Source organism: Bombus fervidus, chromosome 4 (assembly GCF_041682495.2).
Source record: "Bombus fervidus isolate BK054 chromosome 4, iyBomFerv1, whole genome shotgun sequence".
Taxonomy (NCBI): domain Eukaryota; kingdom Metazoa; phylum Arthropoda; class Insecta; order Hymenoptera; family Apidae; genus Bombus; species Bombus fervidus.
Genome location: NC_091520.1, coordinates 8,796,202 through 8,811,855, shown reverse-complemented (window position 1 = coordinate 8,811,855; position 15,654 = coordinate 8,796,202). Strand labels below are relative to the sequence as shown.

At 29.7% G+C, this 15,654-nt stretch overlaps 5 protein-coding genes across 9 annotated transcripts; 3 read left to right on the top strand and 2 right to left on the bottom strand.

Annotated features, from left to right (window-relative positions):
* The first annotated feature begins 134 nt into the window (after positions 1-134).
* On the top strand, positions 135-1,149 carry LOC139986654 (chromosome transmission fidelity protein 8 homolog). The gene is made up of 2 exons (XM_072002140.1): positions 135-605; positions 690-1,149. Exons 1-2 carry the CDS (start codon positions 514-516, stop codon positions 1,018-1,020), a joined length of 423 nt encoding a protein of 140 aa, XP_071858241.1. The 5' UTR covers positions 135-513; the 3' UTR covers positions 1,021-1,149.
* Positions 1,137-1,946, bottom strand: Smf (small ribonucleoprotein particle protein SmF). The gene is made up of 2 exons (XM_072002141.1): positions 1,808-1,946; positions 1,137-1,537 (listed from the first exon to the last, which is right to left on the bottom strand). The coding sequence occupies exon 2, from the start codon at positions 1,512-1,514 to the stop codon at positions 1,248-1,250; it is 267 nt and encodes an 88-aa protein (XP_071858242.1). The 5' UTR covers positions 1,515-1,537; positions 1,808-1,946; the 3' UTR covers positions 1,137-1,247.
* On the top strand, positions 1,923-3,674 carry LOC139986651 (leukocyte receptor cluster member 1 homolog). 2 transcript variants are annotated; one of them, XM_072002136.1, is made up of 4 exons: positions 1,923-2,171; positions 2,251-2,350; positions 2,429-3,232; positions 3,539-3,674. In XM_072002136.1, exons 1-3 carry the CDS (start codon positions 2,149-2,151, stop codon positions 3,227-3,229), a joined length of 924 nt encoding a protein of 307 aa, XP_071858237.1. In that variant the 5' UTR covers positions 1,923-2,148; the 3' UTR covers positions 3,230-3,232; positions 3,539-3,674. The 2 variants fall into 2 exon arrangements, with proteins under 2 accessions (XP_071858237.1, XP_071858236.1); XM_072002135.1 differs by lacking the exon at positions 3,539-3,674 and having other exon boundaries at positions 2,429-3,468.
* On the top strand, positions 3,539-8,316 carry LOC139986649 (uncharacterized). Of its 3 annotated transcripts, none has more exons than XM_072002132.1 (9): positions 3,539-3,674; positions 4,295-4,936; positions 4,996-5,103; positions 5,179-5,381; positions 5,478-5,653; positions 5,726-6,178; positions 6,271-6,477; positions 6,545-7,018; positions 7,966-8,316. In XM_072002132.1, exons 2-8 carry the CDS (start codon positions 4,364-4,366, stop codon positions 6,907-6,909), a joined length of 2,085 nt encoding a protein of 694 aa, XP_071858233.1. In that variant the 5' UTR covers positions 3,539-3,674; positions 4,295-4,363; the 3' UTR covers positions 6,910-7,018; positions 7,966-8,316. The 3 variants fall into 3 exon arrangements, with proteins under 3 accessions (XP_071858233.1, XP_071858235.1, XP_071858234.1); XM_072002134.1 differs by lacking the exon at positions 3,539-3,674 and adding an exon at positions 3,730-3,987; XM_072002133.1 differs by lacking the exon at positions 3,539-3,674 and adding an exon at positions 3,730-4,075.
* On the bottom strand, positions 7,367-12,756 carry Tgs1 (Trimethylguanosine synthase 1). 2 transcript variants are annotated; one of them, XM_072002130.1, is made up of 8 exons: positions 12,506-12,756; positions 11,825-11,960; positions 9,858-11,695; positions 9,540-9,786; positions 8,872-9,484; positions 8,587-8,718; positions 8,231-8,529; positions 7,367-8,119 (listed from the first exon to the last, which is right to left on the bottom strand). In XM_072002130.1, exons 1-8 carry the CDS (start codon positions 12,613-12,615, stop codon positions 8,009-8,011), a joined length of 3,486 nt encoding a protein of 1,161 aa, XP_071858231.1. In that variant the 5' UTR covers positions 12,616-12,756; the 3' UTR covers positions 7,367-8,008. The 2 variants fall into 2 exon arrangements, with proteins under 2 accessions (XP_071858231.1, XP_071858232.1); XM_072002131.1 differs by having other exon boundaries at positions 8,872-9,469.
* Positions 12,757-15,654: the final 2,898 nt, after the last annotated feature.

The following is a 15,654-nucleotide window of genomic DNA, read 5'->3' as shown; positions in this document are numbered from 1 at the left end:
TGAACTTTACTATTTTATTACCACTGCTGCAATTTAAATTATTGAATTATAACGATATCATTTTTTAGGAATGTAATTGTATTCAAGTGTTGGGTAACAAATAGTTGCAAACATTTAAATTTGTCGCATTTTTCAGATATAACATATTAGATAAAAGAGATTGAAATTAGAATCTTTGGTATTATAAATGTTTCAGTAACATTTTTATTACACAAGATATTATTTTAAAAGATATAAGTAAATGAAATATGTAATATTACTAAATTGATTGATTCATTACTAAACAGCAAAGCTATTTATTACTTCTCTTTTGTAACGACATTCCAATCCAGAAAATTATTTATGTAATACTACATGCATCATATAATATTTGCAATCTAAAACCATTGTTTAAAATTTAAACCTAATTATCTGACAATAAATAGTGATTGTTACAAATTATAGTTATATTTGTTTCATTTTTTAGTGCAAACTCGACCTAAGCTTATACTTCATGTTCTAGTAACTTTACTCATGCTTAGTTATGCATATATGTATATCTCACATACATATGCGCGTAAACACCGCTTACCGCCAAAACTCAGTATGATCGTACCAATAAAAAAGTATTACTTATTACTTAAGTTTCAGAAATATTGATGATTTTTATATTTGTCACAAATAAAAAGTGCTTTTTTGCTATTTTTTAGAGATGGTGAATGTGAGGAATGGGCAATTGTTGAGTTACAAGGTGATTTAAAATTTAATTCCATGAATGTTACGAATGTATATATCGGAGATTTACACTTTACAAAATCTGGTACACCTATACTTATAATCGGCATTCATGTATTACAAGGAAAAGAAATGGCGCTTCAAAAACCATTTGCAGTTTTAGTTAAAAAAAAGAATGAAGAAACTAATACAGCTAATACTTCCGAAGTAAAAACGGCATACATTATTAAAGCAATTGTAAAGAAGAAATTAATTTTTAAGTCTAGGCCAAAACCTATTGTAACAAATGTCCCAAAATGTCATTAAACATATGTATAAATATTGTACCTTATTGGTGTAGTTTTATGGTATACTGTGCTATTGAAATAAACTATTGTGATATAAATATGAATGTATTGTTGCTGATAAATAAATTTACATAGTTTTAAAAAACAATTTGCTTTATTATTATTTTTTAATCTTACGTAATCTTACTTAATCTTACTTAAAAATAAAAAGTATTATCCTAAATTGATTTATAAACATTATGGGAACTAGTCTTTCATTTCTCCTTCCTCATCTTCCTCTTCCACACCTCTTATATACATAACATTATTACATCTGATTAAGACTTCACCAAGGTTGCCAGTACAATTTCCTTCTATATGTTCCTCTGTATTAGCTAATTGTAAGTTCATATATCCATCGACAGAGACAAGATAACCTTTATATTCATGGCCCCATTTTAATTTTACCATAACTGGTTTTCCAGTTAAACCATTTAGAAATGGTTTTGGATTTATTGGCATTGTTGCAGCCATTGTGTAGTATTTTTCCTTAATTTCTGCAAAATATATTACACAGTGCATATGTTGTTGTAAATATTTAAAATAACAATTTCAATAAATATAAATAGATATAACACCTAAACTATATATGCAAATATAATACATAATAATGAATAACAAAAATTAAATTAAATGAGATACTGTTTGACAATTATATTAAATGTTGAGGTTAACTTTATATATATAAATATTAGGAATATATTAAAAACTTATGTATCTTATAATTGTGAAATTATTGTTATTTTTGATGAAAATTTTGTACTTACATATTTAAAAAATGATAAAATAGAAAACTCTTCGAATTTTTTAGAAGTCCTATAAAAGCAAGACGCTCGAATCTGAAGCAGCGTGCAGTTGTGTTGTTAGAGTTAGAAATGGCGCATGCTCTTAGAACACATAACCTAAACTTATCAGAACTTTTGTACTAATTTATGAATTCTATCAAAATACACGATAATCCTCTGTTACATTTATATATATTTAACACGATTTATTAAAAGGATCTATTAAGAAAATTAAAAATAAATAGAGTTATAAGGATATCTAATTTTAATTTGTTTTCAATAAAGAATTTGTGTTTTTCATTAAAAGTAATTACACTTTAAAAATGAACATTTTACCAAAGAAAAGGTATAATTAAAATTAATTCGTATATAATGAATATTTTCTCCAGGTACATTGAAATAATTATAAAAATTATTCCTTTTAGGTGGCATGTACGTACTAAGGAAAACATTGCTCGTGTACGACGTGATGAAGCAAAAGCTGCAGAAGAAGAAAGACTTAAACAAGAACGAATTCAAAAAGCAGTATGTATGAATAAGAATAAAACAGAAACTAATTGTTCATTGCTTATATAATCAATGGAGTTTGAAATACTTTTCTAGGAAACTGAAGCTAGAATTAATCTTTTAAGAGAGAAAGCCAGATCAAAATACGATGGACGAACAGAAGCATTAAAAAGTGATACAGATGCCTCATCTTCAAAATGGGATCATGTTAATTTTTTTGCTGAACTTGAACAAGGAAAACTTGATTATAATAAGCCTAATGTAGAACACGAAAAGGAAAAAAAGGAAGAAAAAGAGAAGTATGAGAAACAGATTGGTTATCTTACATATCTTGGACAAGATACTAATGAAGCAACAGGTAGGAAAAATTGGTATGAAGAGTTGCCTGAGAGATTGAGAGAAACAGGGAAGGATGTAGAAGTACAAGTTGAAAAAAAGACATTACATGATCCCATCCATGATATAAAGAAATATTTAAATATAATGGGATCTGGCTCTATAGAAAAATGTATAAAAATTAGAACAGAAACTATGAAAAGGAAAAGAGATGATTCAGATGAAAGTGATGATTCAGATCACGAAAAATTTTCGAAAAAACACAGACACAAAAAATCTAAAAAACATAAGAAGCATAAAAATAAAAAAAGACAAAACGTAGAAAAACCGAGTATAGATGTAGAAAAGTTAAGAGCAGAGAGATTGTTAAGAGAACAAACTGAGAAATTAAGGACAGAAGCTTTATTGGCTAAATTGAGAGGAGATCCAGTTCCAATAGTAGCACCAAAGACTCCTCCCAAACCCATTATCAAACAAAAATATAATTCACAGTTCTTCCCTGAAATTGCTAGACAAAATGCTGAAAGAACTCCTAATGTACATCCAATGAGAGAACAGTAAAATGTAAATCGCTTTTTATTTTATAATTACATGCATTTCTTTTATTGTGCTAATATTCATTATTACTACAATTATGTAAACATCCATATACATATATAGATATTTGTATAAAATTTTATAACATTTATGCTTAGTATCTAATGCGTTAAGTTATTTGTAAAATATAAAATATAAGACAATATGAAATATGTATATATATTTCTTAAATAGTATTATTTTATAAAGCGCAATAAAATACAAATAAAAAAGGAAAAAAATGAATTTTAAATTATTACCAAATGAAATGTCAGATATCCCTCGTTTTACTAGATTGTGCTAAATTTCGCGGTATGACGTGATGCAAGATGGTGGAATATCACGGATCTCATGGATAATGTATTAAAATTTGACGTTTATGTCATTTTTTCAGTATTCTTGTTCATCACTTGACTTAAATAATTTACTCGTAAGTAATGTTCTCTCCTTGTATATATATTAAATATTTCCGCTAAAAATTTTGAAGCCCCATTTTGAAATCTCGAACCAGACGCATAGAACGCGCGAGTTACTTTCGCGTAACATGATTTTCGAATTTGAACAGTTATGAATATACTTAATTACGGAGAAATGATAATTTGTGAAAGCTTTTATTTTACGTCGTTAAAATATAACAGCTTAACTTCAATTATTGTTAGAAAAATTACATTTTTAAGTCATGTTACGAATCGACCTTAAGATAACCTCTTCACTAATTTATACAAATATCGGCATTTCAAAATGTAATTATAAATAATTCATTTATTTTGTATATTTTGAATATAGTGATGCGTACGTTTAGTGTAGTTTATAAAATTTTATATTAATCAGGTAATGTATAATTCAAGTAAATAAATATTGAATATTGTGTTATTGAATAGACTGTGCTATATATATGTATTCTTAAAATTTCCGTGCGAGAATATTAGTATATTATTGGTTATATATTCTACTTTCTATGTCTAATAATGTCAAATTTTGCTTTGTTAGTTATGTTTAAAATCCTTGTATAATAAGTGGAAATAAATATGTACTATACTTTTATTACAGACAAGATGTTACTATTAATTTAAACGTCAAGAATTTTATAACGGTATGATTTAATTAAATATCATCACCATGAATGAGGAAAGAAATGTTGAAGATTCTTCATATTTAAGTTATGAAATAAATGGCACTAGATATATTTTACAAACTGTATCAGATCCAGCTATAGATATATCAAAAGATGTATCAAACACTCAAGAACAAAATACAATTAATCTTATAAATGAACCACAAGTAGAAAAAGATGATGAATCAATTTCTTTAATTTGCTTAGATGGTCAGGTTTATGCATTTCAAAATGAAGAATTACAAGAATTAGATTTTAGTCAAATAATAGACGAAAATGAATCACAAGAAAAAACAGTGTTGCTACCTAAAGAAGATGATAATTGTGAACCACAGTACATTACCAACGAAGGATTAGTAATTGGAAATATTGATGAACATTCTCAAGAACAATATGAAATTATTACTGGTCAAAATGAAAAAAATTTTATAATGGAGAAGCATAATGTAAATGCTAATGATTTTGTGGAAGTTGTAACCGCATTTAAATGTAAGATATGTACTTATACCACTCAAGACAAAACACAATTATTACAGCATTTTCAGAAAACGCATGTAAATCCTAAAGTGGATATAGAGGTGAGCTACAATATTAATTATTTCTCTCCGAATACTTACATTGATATTGCATCTTTCAGATAAAAGAAGAATCTAAGATTACAGATGAAGTAAAATTGTTATATATGTGTGGAGAATGTTCTAATTGCTTTCCTTCTATTGAAGATTGTAAAGAACACATGATAAACGTAATTATTAAAAATTTATCTGGTCTATTATAAAAGAAAGTAAATATAAAGATATGTTAATGCTTTTTATTTTAGGATCATCAATTAACAGACACAGGAGCCAATAGAGGTGGTAAAGAAAATATAACAGATGATTCAAAAGATTCTGGGTTATTAGAGTGTATAGGACAGAGTATTGAAAGTAATGATATAAAACGTCAAGTTAAAATTCAAAAACCTCTAAATTCTGAATATATGCTCAATAAAAAAATGATTGAATTAATGGAAAGAAACATAAAGTATGTATATTATTCTTATGTTATATCAATCGTGTATATCAATCTTTTAAATCTATTATCTATTTTATTTACTCATTAAATTGTATATTTTGCTAGGTGTTCATATAGAGGATGTCCCTACAAATTTTGTACAGAGGAAACAATGCAGCAACATGCACTTTGTCATACGGAATCACAAAATGGAACAGCATTTAAATGTAGCGTTTGCCGCGATATGAAATTTACCAAATGGAGACAGTGTAGCTTACATTTATGGAAAAAGCATCAAATTGGTAAGTATCTAGTATCTATATCTGAATAATAAAATATTAAAACGTGTTTTTTTACTATGTATGTTTTCTTAGACATAGGATTATTTACTTGTAAAATATGTAAAGCATATAAAAGTGCAACAATGGTCAAACTTTTAACTCATATGCGTGTGCATAGTGAGACACGTGAGTATGAATGTTCAGAATGTGGTAAATGTTTTAAACAAGCCAGTCAATTGCGTAATCATAGAGTTATGCATTTGGATCGCAAAACATTGGAAGTAACACGGTGGTATACTTCAAAAAAATGTGATATGTGTGGAAAAACTTATGCTAATTCCAAATGTTTGAAGAGTCATATTCAAGCAGTGCACTCAAAATTGCGACCATATGTTTGTCATGTTTGTGGACATTCTAGCGCTAGAAAAGCAATGTTGCAAATGCATTTACGACAACACACTGGTGACAAACCCTTTAGTTGTGAACTTTGCGAATATAAAACTGGTGATCACAATACGTTACGACGTCATATTATGCAACACACAGGTATGTATGATAATAAAGATGTGAAATGATGAAAAAGATGTGTATAGTATAAGGATGTATTTAAAAATTACAAGTATAAATAATATTTTCAGGTTTTAGACCTTATAAATGCCCTCATTGTTCTTATACTGCAATACAAAGTAGTAGTTATAAAAATCATTTGAAATCTAGACATCCTTTACTGTCTGGTTTATTTACATGTGACCTATGTCCTTTCAAAACTGTTAAAAATCAAAGTTATATACAACATGTAAGAGACCATGAAAAGGGATTAATCAAAGCGAATATGCAAAAAAAAGGTATGTTTCAATTTTTTATTTAAAAGAATTAATGAATATATATAAATAAAATTATATACTTTTTCAGATAGTGAAAATGTCGAAGTTTTTCCTGGTAATCTCGCGGCGGCACAATTGATTTATAGTTGCTTAGGTGCCTTTTCAAAAGTGGGCGATACTTTAGAAGCAAATTTAATGTCTTCCTCAACGTCTGCAGACGGTACATCACAAACGATTACGATACAGATACCATCGAAACATCTTGAAGGTTCACTGCCAACAAGAGAATGTAGAACTAAAAGTAACTCAGCAATTGAACAAGAAGATGAAGAAACAATGCATTGTTTTTTAAAAATTCCAAGGGAAGAGGAAGAAAGTATAGACACAGGTGGTATAACTATACCTGCAGAACCTGAGGAATCAGGCGCAACAACTATTAATGTTGATACATGAAATACGGAATATTAAGTTGCTAATTAAAATATTTCTGTATATTCGAAAACACCTAGAAATTTATACTTCAAAGTAAATGAAGAAATGCTAGTCACACGTTACTTAGAAGGTATGAATCAATTTGTTTTCTTTTAACAAAAAATTAGGATTAATATATTAATTTTTTAAAATTCTAATTCTGATACTATGTTTAAAATTGTATATTATATCAGCAGACACAAACTAACAATTTAAGTGGTTTTGTTTGAAAAAATTTTAATTTTATACATTATTTTAAAGAAATGAAAACATATGCACATTCAATCAATTAATTGCATTCACGGTTTCTATGTTCATATTTGTTCAAAAATATTGTTATTTTGTCCTAAAACAAGATTTTAGAGTTAAAAGAATGTAATTTTGAGATATTTTATTTTAAATTTTACTAAGAATGTAATTTACTATATATTTAAACACATTTTTAAGATTTTGAATGTATTTATTGATAATTAATAAGAAATTAGTAGAAGTGTACATAAAAATTGTAAAATAATAATCTGGGAACCGTTGTAAAATGTAAATTACAATGTCTCGTATGGTTTACAATACGAGTAAAATAATATTTTACATGATGGAGAAACGCTCTGATATTTTTGACTTAATTATTCATCAGGTAAAAATAATACTTATTGCTATGGAAGATTGAATTTAAAATCTTTTTAAAATATTTCACATATTAATTATTGGATTTCACAAATATGTCCCCACAAATTGGAATTACGGTATCAATTTGCTTAAGTGCAAGATTTGTGAAAATGGTAACTGGTGGACATATGTAAACATATTATTTTTAAAAGATCCAATAGGAAAGTTTTAAAATATATTTAACTATATATATAAAATAAAAAATATATAAATTATAGCATATAATACAGTTGCCTTTTTATATGTATTTTGTAAAAAAAAACGTGAAGTGAAATAAAAAATACTGTTTTTTAAGGACATCCTAAGCAAATTGATACAGGTTATTATTTACAGCTAATTATTCATAAAACGCGAGAAGCTCCTTTTTTTAAGCAACTGATGCGGATCTTCCCGGAAATTACACCTCGTATCACAACTAACAGTCTCTGGGTAGTTCGCCATAATAAGCTGTTAAAGCTATTAGTTTTCTGTCAAGAAAGTTCTGTTCCACTTCTACACCACCACCTACTGCGGCTAACATGGCAAGCTGTAAATTTGTATATATATAAATAAAAGCAATTGATGTATAGTGCATTATAAAGTAAAGTAACATAGAATATCGAAATTTTTCGAATCTTCTTGAATTATAAAAATTTACCTGCATTGTATCTACATTTCTAGGTAGAAAGTAGGCCACATGATCTGTGATTTTTCTTGCTATATTAAATAAATTTACACCACCAATGGGATGCATAATATTATTGAGATCAAATGTTTCATTCTTGGCATATTCAGGTCCTCCCCATGGAGGACTTAGAAACACAACATCTGCGCTTAACTTTGATGCGAGTTTAATAAAATCTCCAACAATGAATTCTATTCTGTCTTCAACACCATAAACTCGAGCATTATTTCGAGCAATTTCGATTTTAGCTGGATCTATATCTATTGCGAAAACTGTAAAAATAAAGATATTGAGTTTCTATGCTAATTACCCACACGCAACGAACGCACCTCTTTCACATGTAAAAGCAAATTGAATAGCGTTCCCTCCTGCTCCACAGAATGCATCGATTACGGTATCGCATTTGCATCTTTGAGCTATGTGCTCGGCAATTTTTTCTGGTGTTACAGAGTACCAACTCTCTATAAAGAAAAGAATAGAAAAAAGTATTTTATTATAAAAATTTAAAAGTTCGTAAGCATGTTATCGAATGATTTATAAAATATTTCACTGTTAGTCTTTTGAAGATAATAAATCTTCATTATTATACATATAAATAATATCATAGAACATACCACGATCCAATTTAATGCCTTCATCAAATTTGCTAAATAGGCGGTATCTTTTGAACCAATATTTCATTAAAGTTTTATCATTGTCTATTTCTACTGGCAGGCTTACATTTCTTTTGGGTGGCTTCCTTCGTTTTTTCTTTTGCGTTTTCTTTACGCTATCTTCATCTGATAATTTCATACTTTGTATTTCGTTGTTACTATAGTTTTCATCTATATCCATATTGACATTTAATACATCAAAGTTTTCTTGTTCGAAAACTTGATTTTCTGGTACACATTTTGTGGAATCGCTTGTTTCATCCTGATCAAAGTATATATTATCATCTTTGATACTTTGAAAAACATTGCCCTGTTTATCAAATACGTTTAAGGTATCGTGAACATCATTGAATTGTTTTTTATCTGCTCCTGAATCTATTGAACTTGTGCTTGGTTTACTAAATACAAATCGTTTTGTTTGTAATTTTGACTTAAGGCTATGATCACATTCATCATCAGAACTTGACGTCAATTGTGTTGTGTAGGAACCTTTTTCAGAGGGATGTAATTCTGTTTTTGCTGGTGGCAAAACAGGACAGTATGATAAATAATGCTTCACCTGTAAAACAAAACACTAAAGATAAAATACTTATATATCTACGTTTTTATTTAAAAAAAAAATTATTTACTTTGTCTATAGTGTTAGTAATTTCCACTCCGTTATCGTCAAAGTATATATGTTTATTTATTGGCTTGGGTTTATAATATTTCATTTTTAATTGTCTATTTTGTAACCTAATATTTTTTTTTCTATATACTACTTCTCCTTGGAAATTAGATTGTTCGTAATTTTCGTTGAAAGTATATCCCATCAATGAAAATGCTTTTTTCACTGATTCCAGGCCTTCTTCCGTGTCATCATAATCAGCCTCATGACTAAAATAAATTATATATAAATAAATATTACTTATTTTAACAGATTATAAACATAAATAATGATACTGCACCTCCGTTTTAATGTTATAGGTTTATCTTCATTGGGCTCATCTCCATCTCTTTCATTAGAATATTTACGTTGAATACTATTGTTGCCACTAGTATCATTGGAAATAATTGCACCATTTTCATTTTCTGTAGTTGAAGTTTGATCATGTTCTTGTGAACATTCTATTTCATTAATTTTTTCATTTTTATGTGCATCAATTTCATTATCTTTTGTTTCTACTGTTAAATTTTGAATGAGCATTCCCACTGATTCCATAATTAATCGTTTCTTTTTTGTCTTATCTTTCTTAGAATAAGAAAAATTTTTATTAGGTGCACTTTTACTTTCAGAAATATTAATTTCATTAGATGTGTCTATTTCCCTTTGTGTAAAATCTTGGTCTATACTTTCATCACTTCCTTCCTCTTTCATATCTATATCATTATGTTCCTGGCTATAACTTTGATTGCTAATTTCAGATTGCTCCCTTTTATATTTTTCTATAAATAGTTTATAATGATTTTGGTACTCTATTTGGAAATTTTCTTTCCATAAATGTTGCCAATACTTATCAGTATCTTCTGGTGTGTATTCCTGATCATTATCTTGATCAGAACTTGTATTTGTTATATTGCTTTCAATGGAACTAGTTACAGAACTGATGAGACTAGATGAATTTGTAGAAATAGAGTCACAACTAGAACTAGTAAGGGTCATCTTTGTGACGTTTGTCATAGAATCTGATGTTGCATTTGTTTTTGCTATTGACTCGTTAATAGAATCACACCTTGTTAAAAGTCTTTCATCTTCCGCATTAGATTGCTGGTTGTAACTTTCTTCCATACTAAAAGGACTTAATGGATTCCAACCATCTCCAGTTTCCAATGATGCTTCAAAATTTGTCAATTTCTTTCTATTATCTTCCGCTTCTTTGTCACTTATCTCTTGCTTGCTTATGTCATCAAATGAAAAATTAATACTACACGTGTCTTTTGCTTTTATTTCATTATTACCAGCATTACTACTTTTGCTAAATATTCCCTCAAAATTTGAGCGATCAAGTTCACAATTTCTGTGCGCTTGACTAGGAAAACATGTATTTTGCTCTGAAAATTTTTCAATAGTATCTTTCACTTCTAACTTTTCATTACTTATTAAATGAGCATTTTGTTGCAAATATTCTGGATTTATATAATCTGCATATTTCCTAATCCAAGTTGTCCAAATTATACGTTCACCATTTTTAGACCAATATTTTTCCCATGCCATATCTATTATACTCTTAGTTTTAGAATACATAGAATAGTATGGATAGTCACACGAGCTATAGTCACAATTGTACTTAAGTTGGACATCTTCCTTATAAGTTTGTGTATCATTTAAAGAAACATTTTTAAATATATTATGTATCTCAAAATCTTTGTCTTCTAAAATACATGATGGATTTTCTATATGAAGTTCCTTTTCATTACAAATGGATGGATCATAACTTAAAATTTCAATGTTATCTGCAAGATGATCTGATGAGTGAATGTTTGTTATTTTACATTCAAATTCTACATCTTTATCTTCTTGGTGCTGTGCAATTACATTCACTTTGTCAAATTCATCTTCCAGTTCAGTCTCTGTATTTTGAAAAGTTTTCCCATAAGATGCCAATAGATTTTGTATGCTTTTAGCCTCATGTTGATCATGATATTCTGATAGGTCTGCACCTGAATCCGACTGGTGCAGGCCCAATTTTTGCGTGAGGGAATGTGCAGTAGGACGATGAGCCGAATCACGAACAGAGTCATGTTCATCTGTGGAATAATTGTTGTCTGTGTGTGATGCACTGCAGTAACAGCTCACTGGTTCTTCCTAATTTTAAGGAAGAAAAATATGTTTTTGTTCAAATGCTATATCAAAATCTAATACAGATACCAATGTTACCAAATTAACTGAAATAATACCAAATTAACCAATAGAAAACAAAAAAAACATTCTTACATCATGCTTCTCTATGGATTGTGTTTCTATAATAGACCTTTTATGGAGGTCTAACATTTCTCCAACACAATCGCTCTCAATATCTTCATCTTTACTAGCATCTTCTAGAGCAAGGGCAGTATAAACTTCTGGGTGTCTAAAAGTAAACAAAAATTCACCTCATGTAAGTTCAAAGCAACATATATGTTATTATATTATTCTTCAATTATATTTATCTTATAAAAAATGGTAAAAATCGATTTACATAGTTTTTATTATATAAATTAGATGTTCAATATGATACAATATCTCAGTGCTTAATAAGTAGAAAGTAATTCCCACGTGGTATACGAATTGTTTATTTTCGATATTTCACAAAATCAAACAGAAAAACAAAAAAATACTTTCGATGACTGTTAACTTCCATACAATTCTATTTTTTAAGAAAACAACATTATCTCGTTTCTATTATGTATAATTGAACGAAGGAAAATAATTATTACGTTTTCAAAAAATACATTGTGACCTAGCTCATTCGAGTGGGTGTCAAGGTTAGGTCATGTGTCACACCACTGATCGATAAAATGGTACTATTTTTAATTTTTGAAGAATTGAATAAATGTGGTATGGGGTACAGGATATGAAAATGAAACTGTGATGTTCGATAGTATAAACGAGTCGTACTGTTGCAGCTGCATTTACCGAATAAATACTCTGCTGCAAAGACAATAAATGTAATGATCAGGGTCAGTAGACTCAGCTTGTTTTGCGATGTACACTTCGGCTAAAGGTTCCCAATAGCGGTCACTCATGCCGATAGAAGTGTTTAATTGACTATTTGCTCGTGAATCGTCACAACACCCACATGTCTCACGCTCAAATTTTTACAACTTCCTCGAGTAAAAACAATCCGCCATTTCTTAGACAGCACACCATCGTGAAGTTGCTCCTGATTACCATCATGTTCTAATAATCAATCGATAACTGCTATTTTTGGTTAAGTTTCATTTGATTTTGAAAAACATGTGTACATCAAGTATGATGGTGTATTACAATTTAAAGATACATCATAATTATACACACTACTTTGTATTATTTAAAAAAAAAAAATGTTAAATATATTTTCTAAGTAATTTTTATTCCACTCGAACAAAGTATGTAAATTATATTATATGTAGAAATTTATGAAGAACAAGCATTTTTTTTAAATTGTCTTTAGGCTACGTTAGATACATCAAAAATAACGTCACAGATGAGATGGATATATCTTATGCCTTTTTTGTTCTTATGGAAGTAACTTCCTTACCATTTTCGTGTCACATGCAACATTATCGATTCAGTATTGAAATAAATTACAGCGCCAGAGAAGCGGAAGAATGTGGAACTAGACAATGTTGCAACCGACCTAGTGATCGACAAATGATAGGAGTACTCTTAATCACTGTTGACATCGTTGACAAGTGGTACAGAATAGAGATGATATTCAATGCTTCTTCGTTTTCACGTTTTGGGGATCACCTGACTCCTATACAATTTTCTTATCGCATGCGACGTTGTCGATTTGGTATAATAGTGGTTTGAATTGAAACTAAATTGTTTTATGAAATTACAAATAAGGTATAGAAAAAGACATTTTGCGCATGAAGTATAGAATTCTATACTTCTGTAATATGTATCTACTCAATTGTAGTCCTTGAATTGTATTACATATGATACAATTATTGGAATGACGATTTCGTGCAGAACCTACTACCTATATTCTTAATGTTTCCTCATTTTTATGCGTTCCGACTGCTGATATTTCCTGACATTTTTGAAACAATTAATTTAATAATACTATTTTCTTCTACTCATTTTCAAAAGAATTGTTTAAGTTTAATTGAAGAAAATTGTTTAAGCTTCTTAAACAATTTTTTAAATTCAAAAGATTATTTCTATTATTTGAATATTAGAAATCAATTTTTAATATGTACCCAATTTTCTAACGAAAACATTTTTGTAAATTAAAGGAAATATTAAAGGAGGTATTGTTTGAAATTAATTTTATGATTTATCATGTTTTCGCATACAATTTACTTGAAACTTAGTACTAGAATCAACTACATATCAATGTATTAATCTTATCCTATGTGCTAATTTATTTTGCAATATTTTAATAAACATTATGAATGATACACGTGATTGGCCACGGCGTCACGATTGTCTTGGTGTTCTACATGAATCAACTATAATGCGATAATAATTTCTAAACGAAATCCATAAAAATTCAATATATAAATAGATCAACTATAATTTAAATTTAAATGATTTTTCGCGAGTTGTACGAACCCGCTGTCGCAGATCGCTACCCTCTGAGAATCGTTGTGCTGTCCAGGATAATTAGAGGCAATCGCATCGTCGCGTCTGTCATAGAGGAAATAGAATTGCTCCAGATGACCCCTACATCAGAAATCCATGCGGTATTGTCTGCTCCTATTCCGTGGGAACTATTGCCGTTCAATCCAGGATTTCTGCATAGACGATTTAGCATATAATATAAATTTTAGGTGATGCTAAGCCATGATTGGCGCCTAGTATTAGGCAATTACCGGTGTATTCGAGTTGAAAGATCGGCGTACAGGCGTCCTGCCGCATAATTGACTAAATGTATGGCTTGTGCCCTCTGTGGTCAAAAGATTGCAAACTCGTAACGTCCGTGAGGAAATCGGCGCGAGATAATTCTGCGCCGGTTCAACCCCGGGACGTAACACCAGACAAAACTATTTGCCTTATCTATGTCAAATGTTACGAGGCACGAACGAAATATATATACATACTTAGCTGTGCAGGATCTAACATCAGAGATAAAATGGACCTATCGTAACGGATTATAAACTAGCATAAACGATGTATAAGCATAGGGCGAATCTTGTACACTCGTCTGTGGCACCACTGACGAGGTACCTATCATCAGAAGTACTATTTACTAAGGACATCTCGTCGGTGTTACGTTTTGGTACCAGAGGTACCATCCTTGTCTGTGATGTAGTTACTTTCCAGGCAAACAGCATGCGCCACAGTGAACCCTGACAGCAAACTCCTTTTATGTTATTGTCTATATAACACTCTAGTTCTAGCAATAATTCATAAATGGTGCATGTCGATATTGGATTATAATAATAGGCGTACATGTAGCTCATTTTGCCATTTTCCAAGACTCCTAATATGAGGATAAACTTTCTTGTATTGTCCACCATAGTGTTGTTATAAGGTAGTCAAAACAAAATCTTTCTTTTCCAATTCACTTCAAAAGCTTCATTGCAAAAGTACACCGGAGTTGTTGGTAGTTAGTACCAAAAATATGTTTCGTATACAAAGATGAATAATGAAATCTAACAATAATAATAATAAAAATAAAAACAAACATTGGTTACTCTACAGAAATGCCGCTATTGAGCACTACCGAGCATCGAGCATGCAGAAAAAGGCGTGGAAAGAAGATGTGGTGAGAAAATGAGTGATTGTGATGTGAGAAAAGTCCTGTAGCGGTGACTCAAACCGCTTTGAGTTCTTGTCCGAAAGTAAAATCCTATTTCTAGCAACAGATCACAGATGGCGGATGTATCGTTCATGATATAGGAATGGTGTTTTGTTCTTTTTACAGCAGGGAATAACACTTTACTTCCATATAATATTAAACTTACAATTGGTCTTCATTCAAGATTATCACCAGTTGTTTTCTCATACGTCTGCTCGGTATCAATGTTAGACGCCAATTTGCACATTTCGTTTTATGCGCTTGCCACATGTCTTTCTGCACATGCGCGTTGCTAAGCTTGCTGTTTCTGTGTGTGGTCTTCATTCCCCATAGT

Bases quoted from the DNA above. Each gene is read 5' to 3' on its own strand.
- LOC139986654 (XM_072002140.1), top strand. From the start codon at position 514: ATGCTTAGTTATGCATATATGTATATCTCACATACATATGCGCGTAAA. The intron at 606-689 runs GTATTACTTATT...GCTATTTTTTAG, and splicing joins ATGATCGTACCAATAAAAAA to AGATGGTGAATGTGAGGAAT.
- Smf (XM_072002141.1), bottom strand. From the start codon at position 1,514: ATGGCTGCAACAATGCCAATAAATCCAAAACCATTTCTAAATGGTTTA.
- LOC139986651 (XM_072002136.1), top strand. From the start codon at position 2,149: ATGAACATTTTACCAAAGAAAAG. The intron at 2,172-2,250 runs GTATAATTAAAA...TATTCCTTTTAG, and splicing joins AACATTTTACCAAAGAAAAG to GTGGCATGTACGTACTAAGG. The intron at 2,351-2,428 runs GTATGTATGAAT...ATACTTTTCTAG, and splicing joins AAGAACGAATTCAAAAAGCA to GAAACTGAAGCTAGAATTAA.
- LOC139986649 (XM_072002132.1), top strand. From the start codon at position 4,364: ATGAATGAGGAAAGAAATGTTGAAGATTCTTCATATTTAAGTTATGAA. The intron at 4,937-4,995 runs GTGAGCTACAAT...TGCATCTTTCAG, and splicing joins ATCCTAAAGTGGATATAGAG to ATAAAAGAAGAATCTAAGAT. The intron at 5,382-5,477 runs GTATGTATATTA...ATATTTTGCTAG, and splicing joins TTAATGGAAAGAAACATAAA to GTGTTCATATAGAGGATGTC.
- Tgs1 (XM_072002130.1), bottom strand. From the start codon at position 12,615: ATGAGTGACCGCTATTGGGAACCTTTAGCCGAAGTGTACATCGCAAAA. The intron at 9,485-9,539 runs GTAAATAATTTT...TTTTATCTTTAG, and splicing joins TTACTAACACTATAGACAAA to TGTTTTGTTTTACAGGTGAA. The intron at 8,120-8,230 runs GTAAATTTTTAT...ACAAATTTACAG, and splicing joins GAAATGTAGATACAATGCAG to CTTGCCATGTTAGCCGCAGT.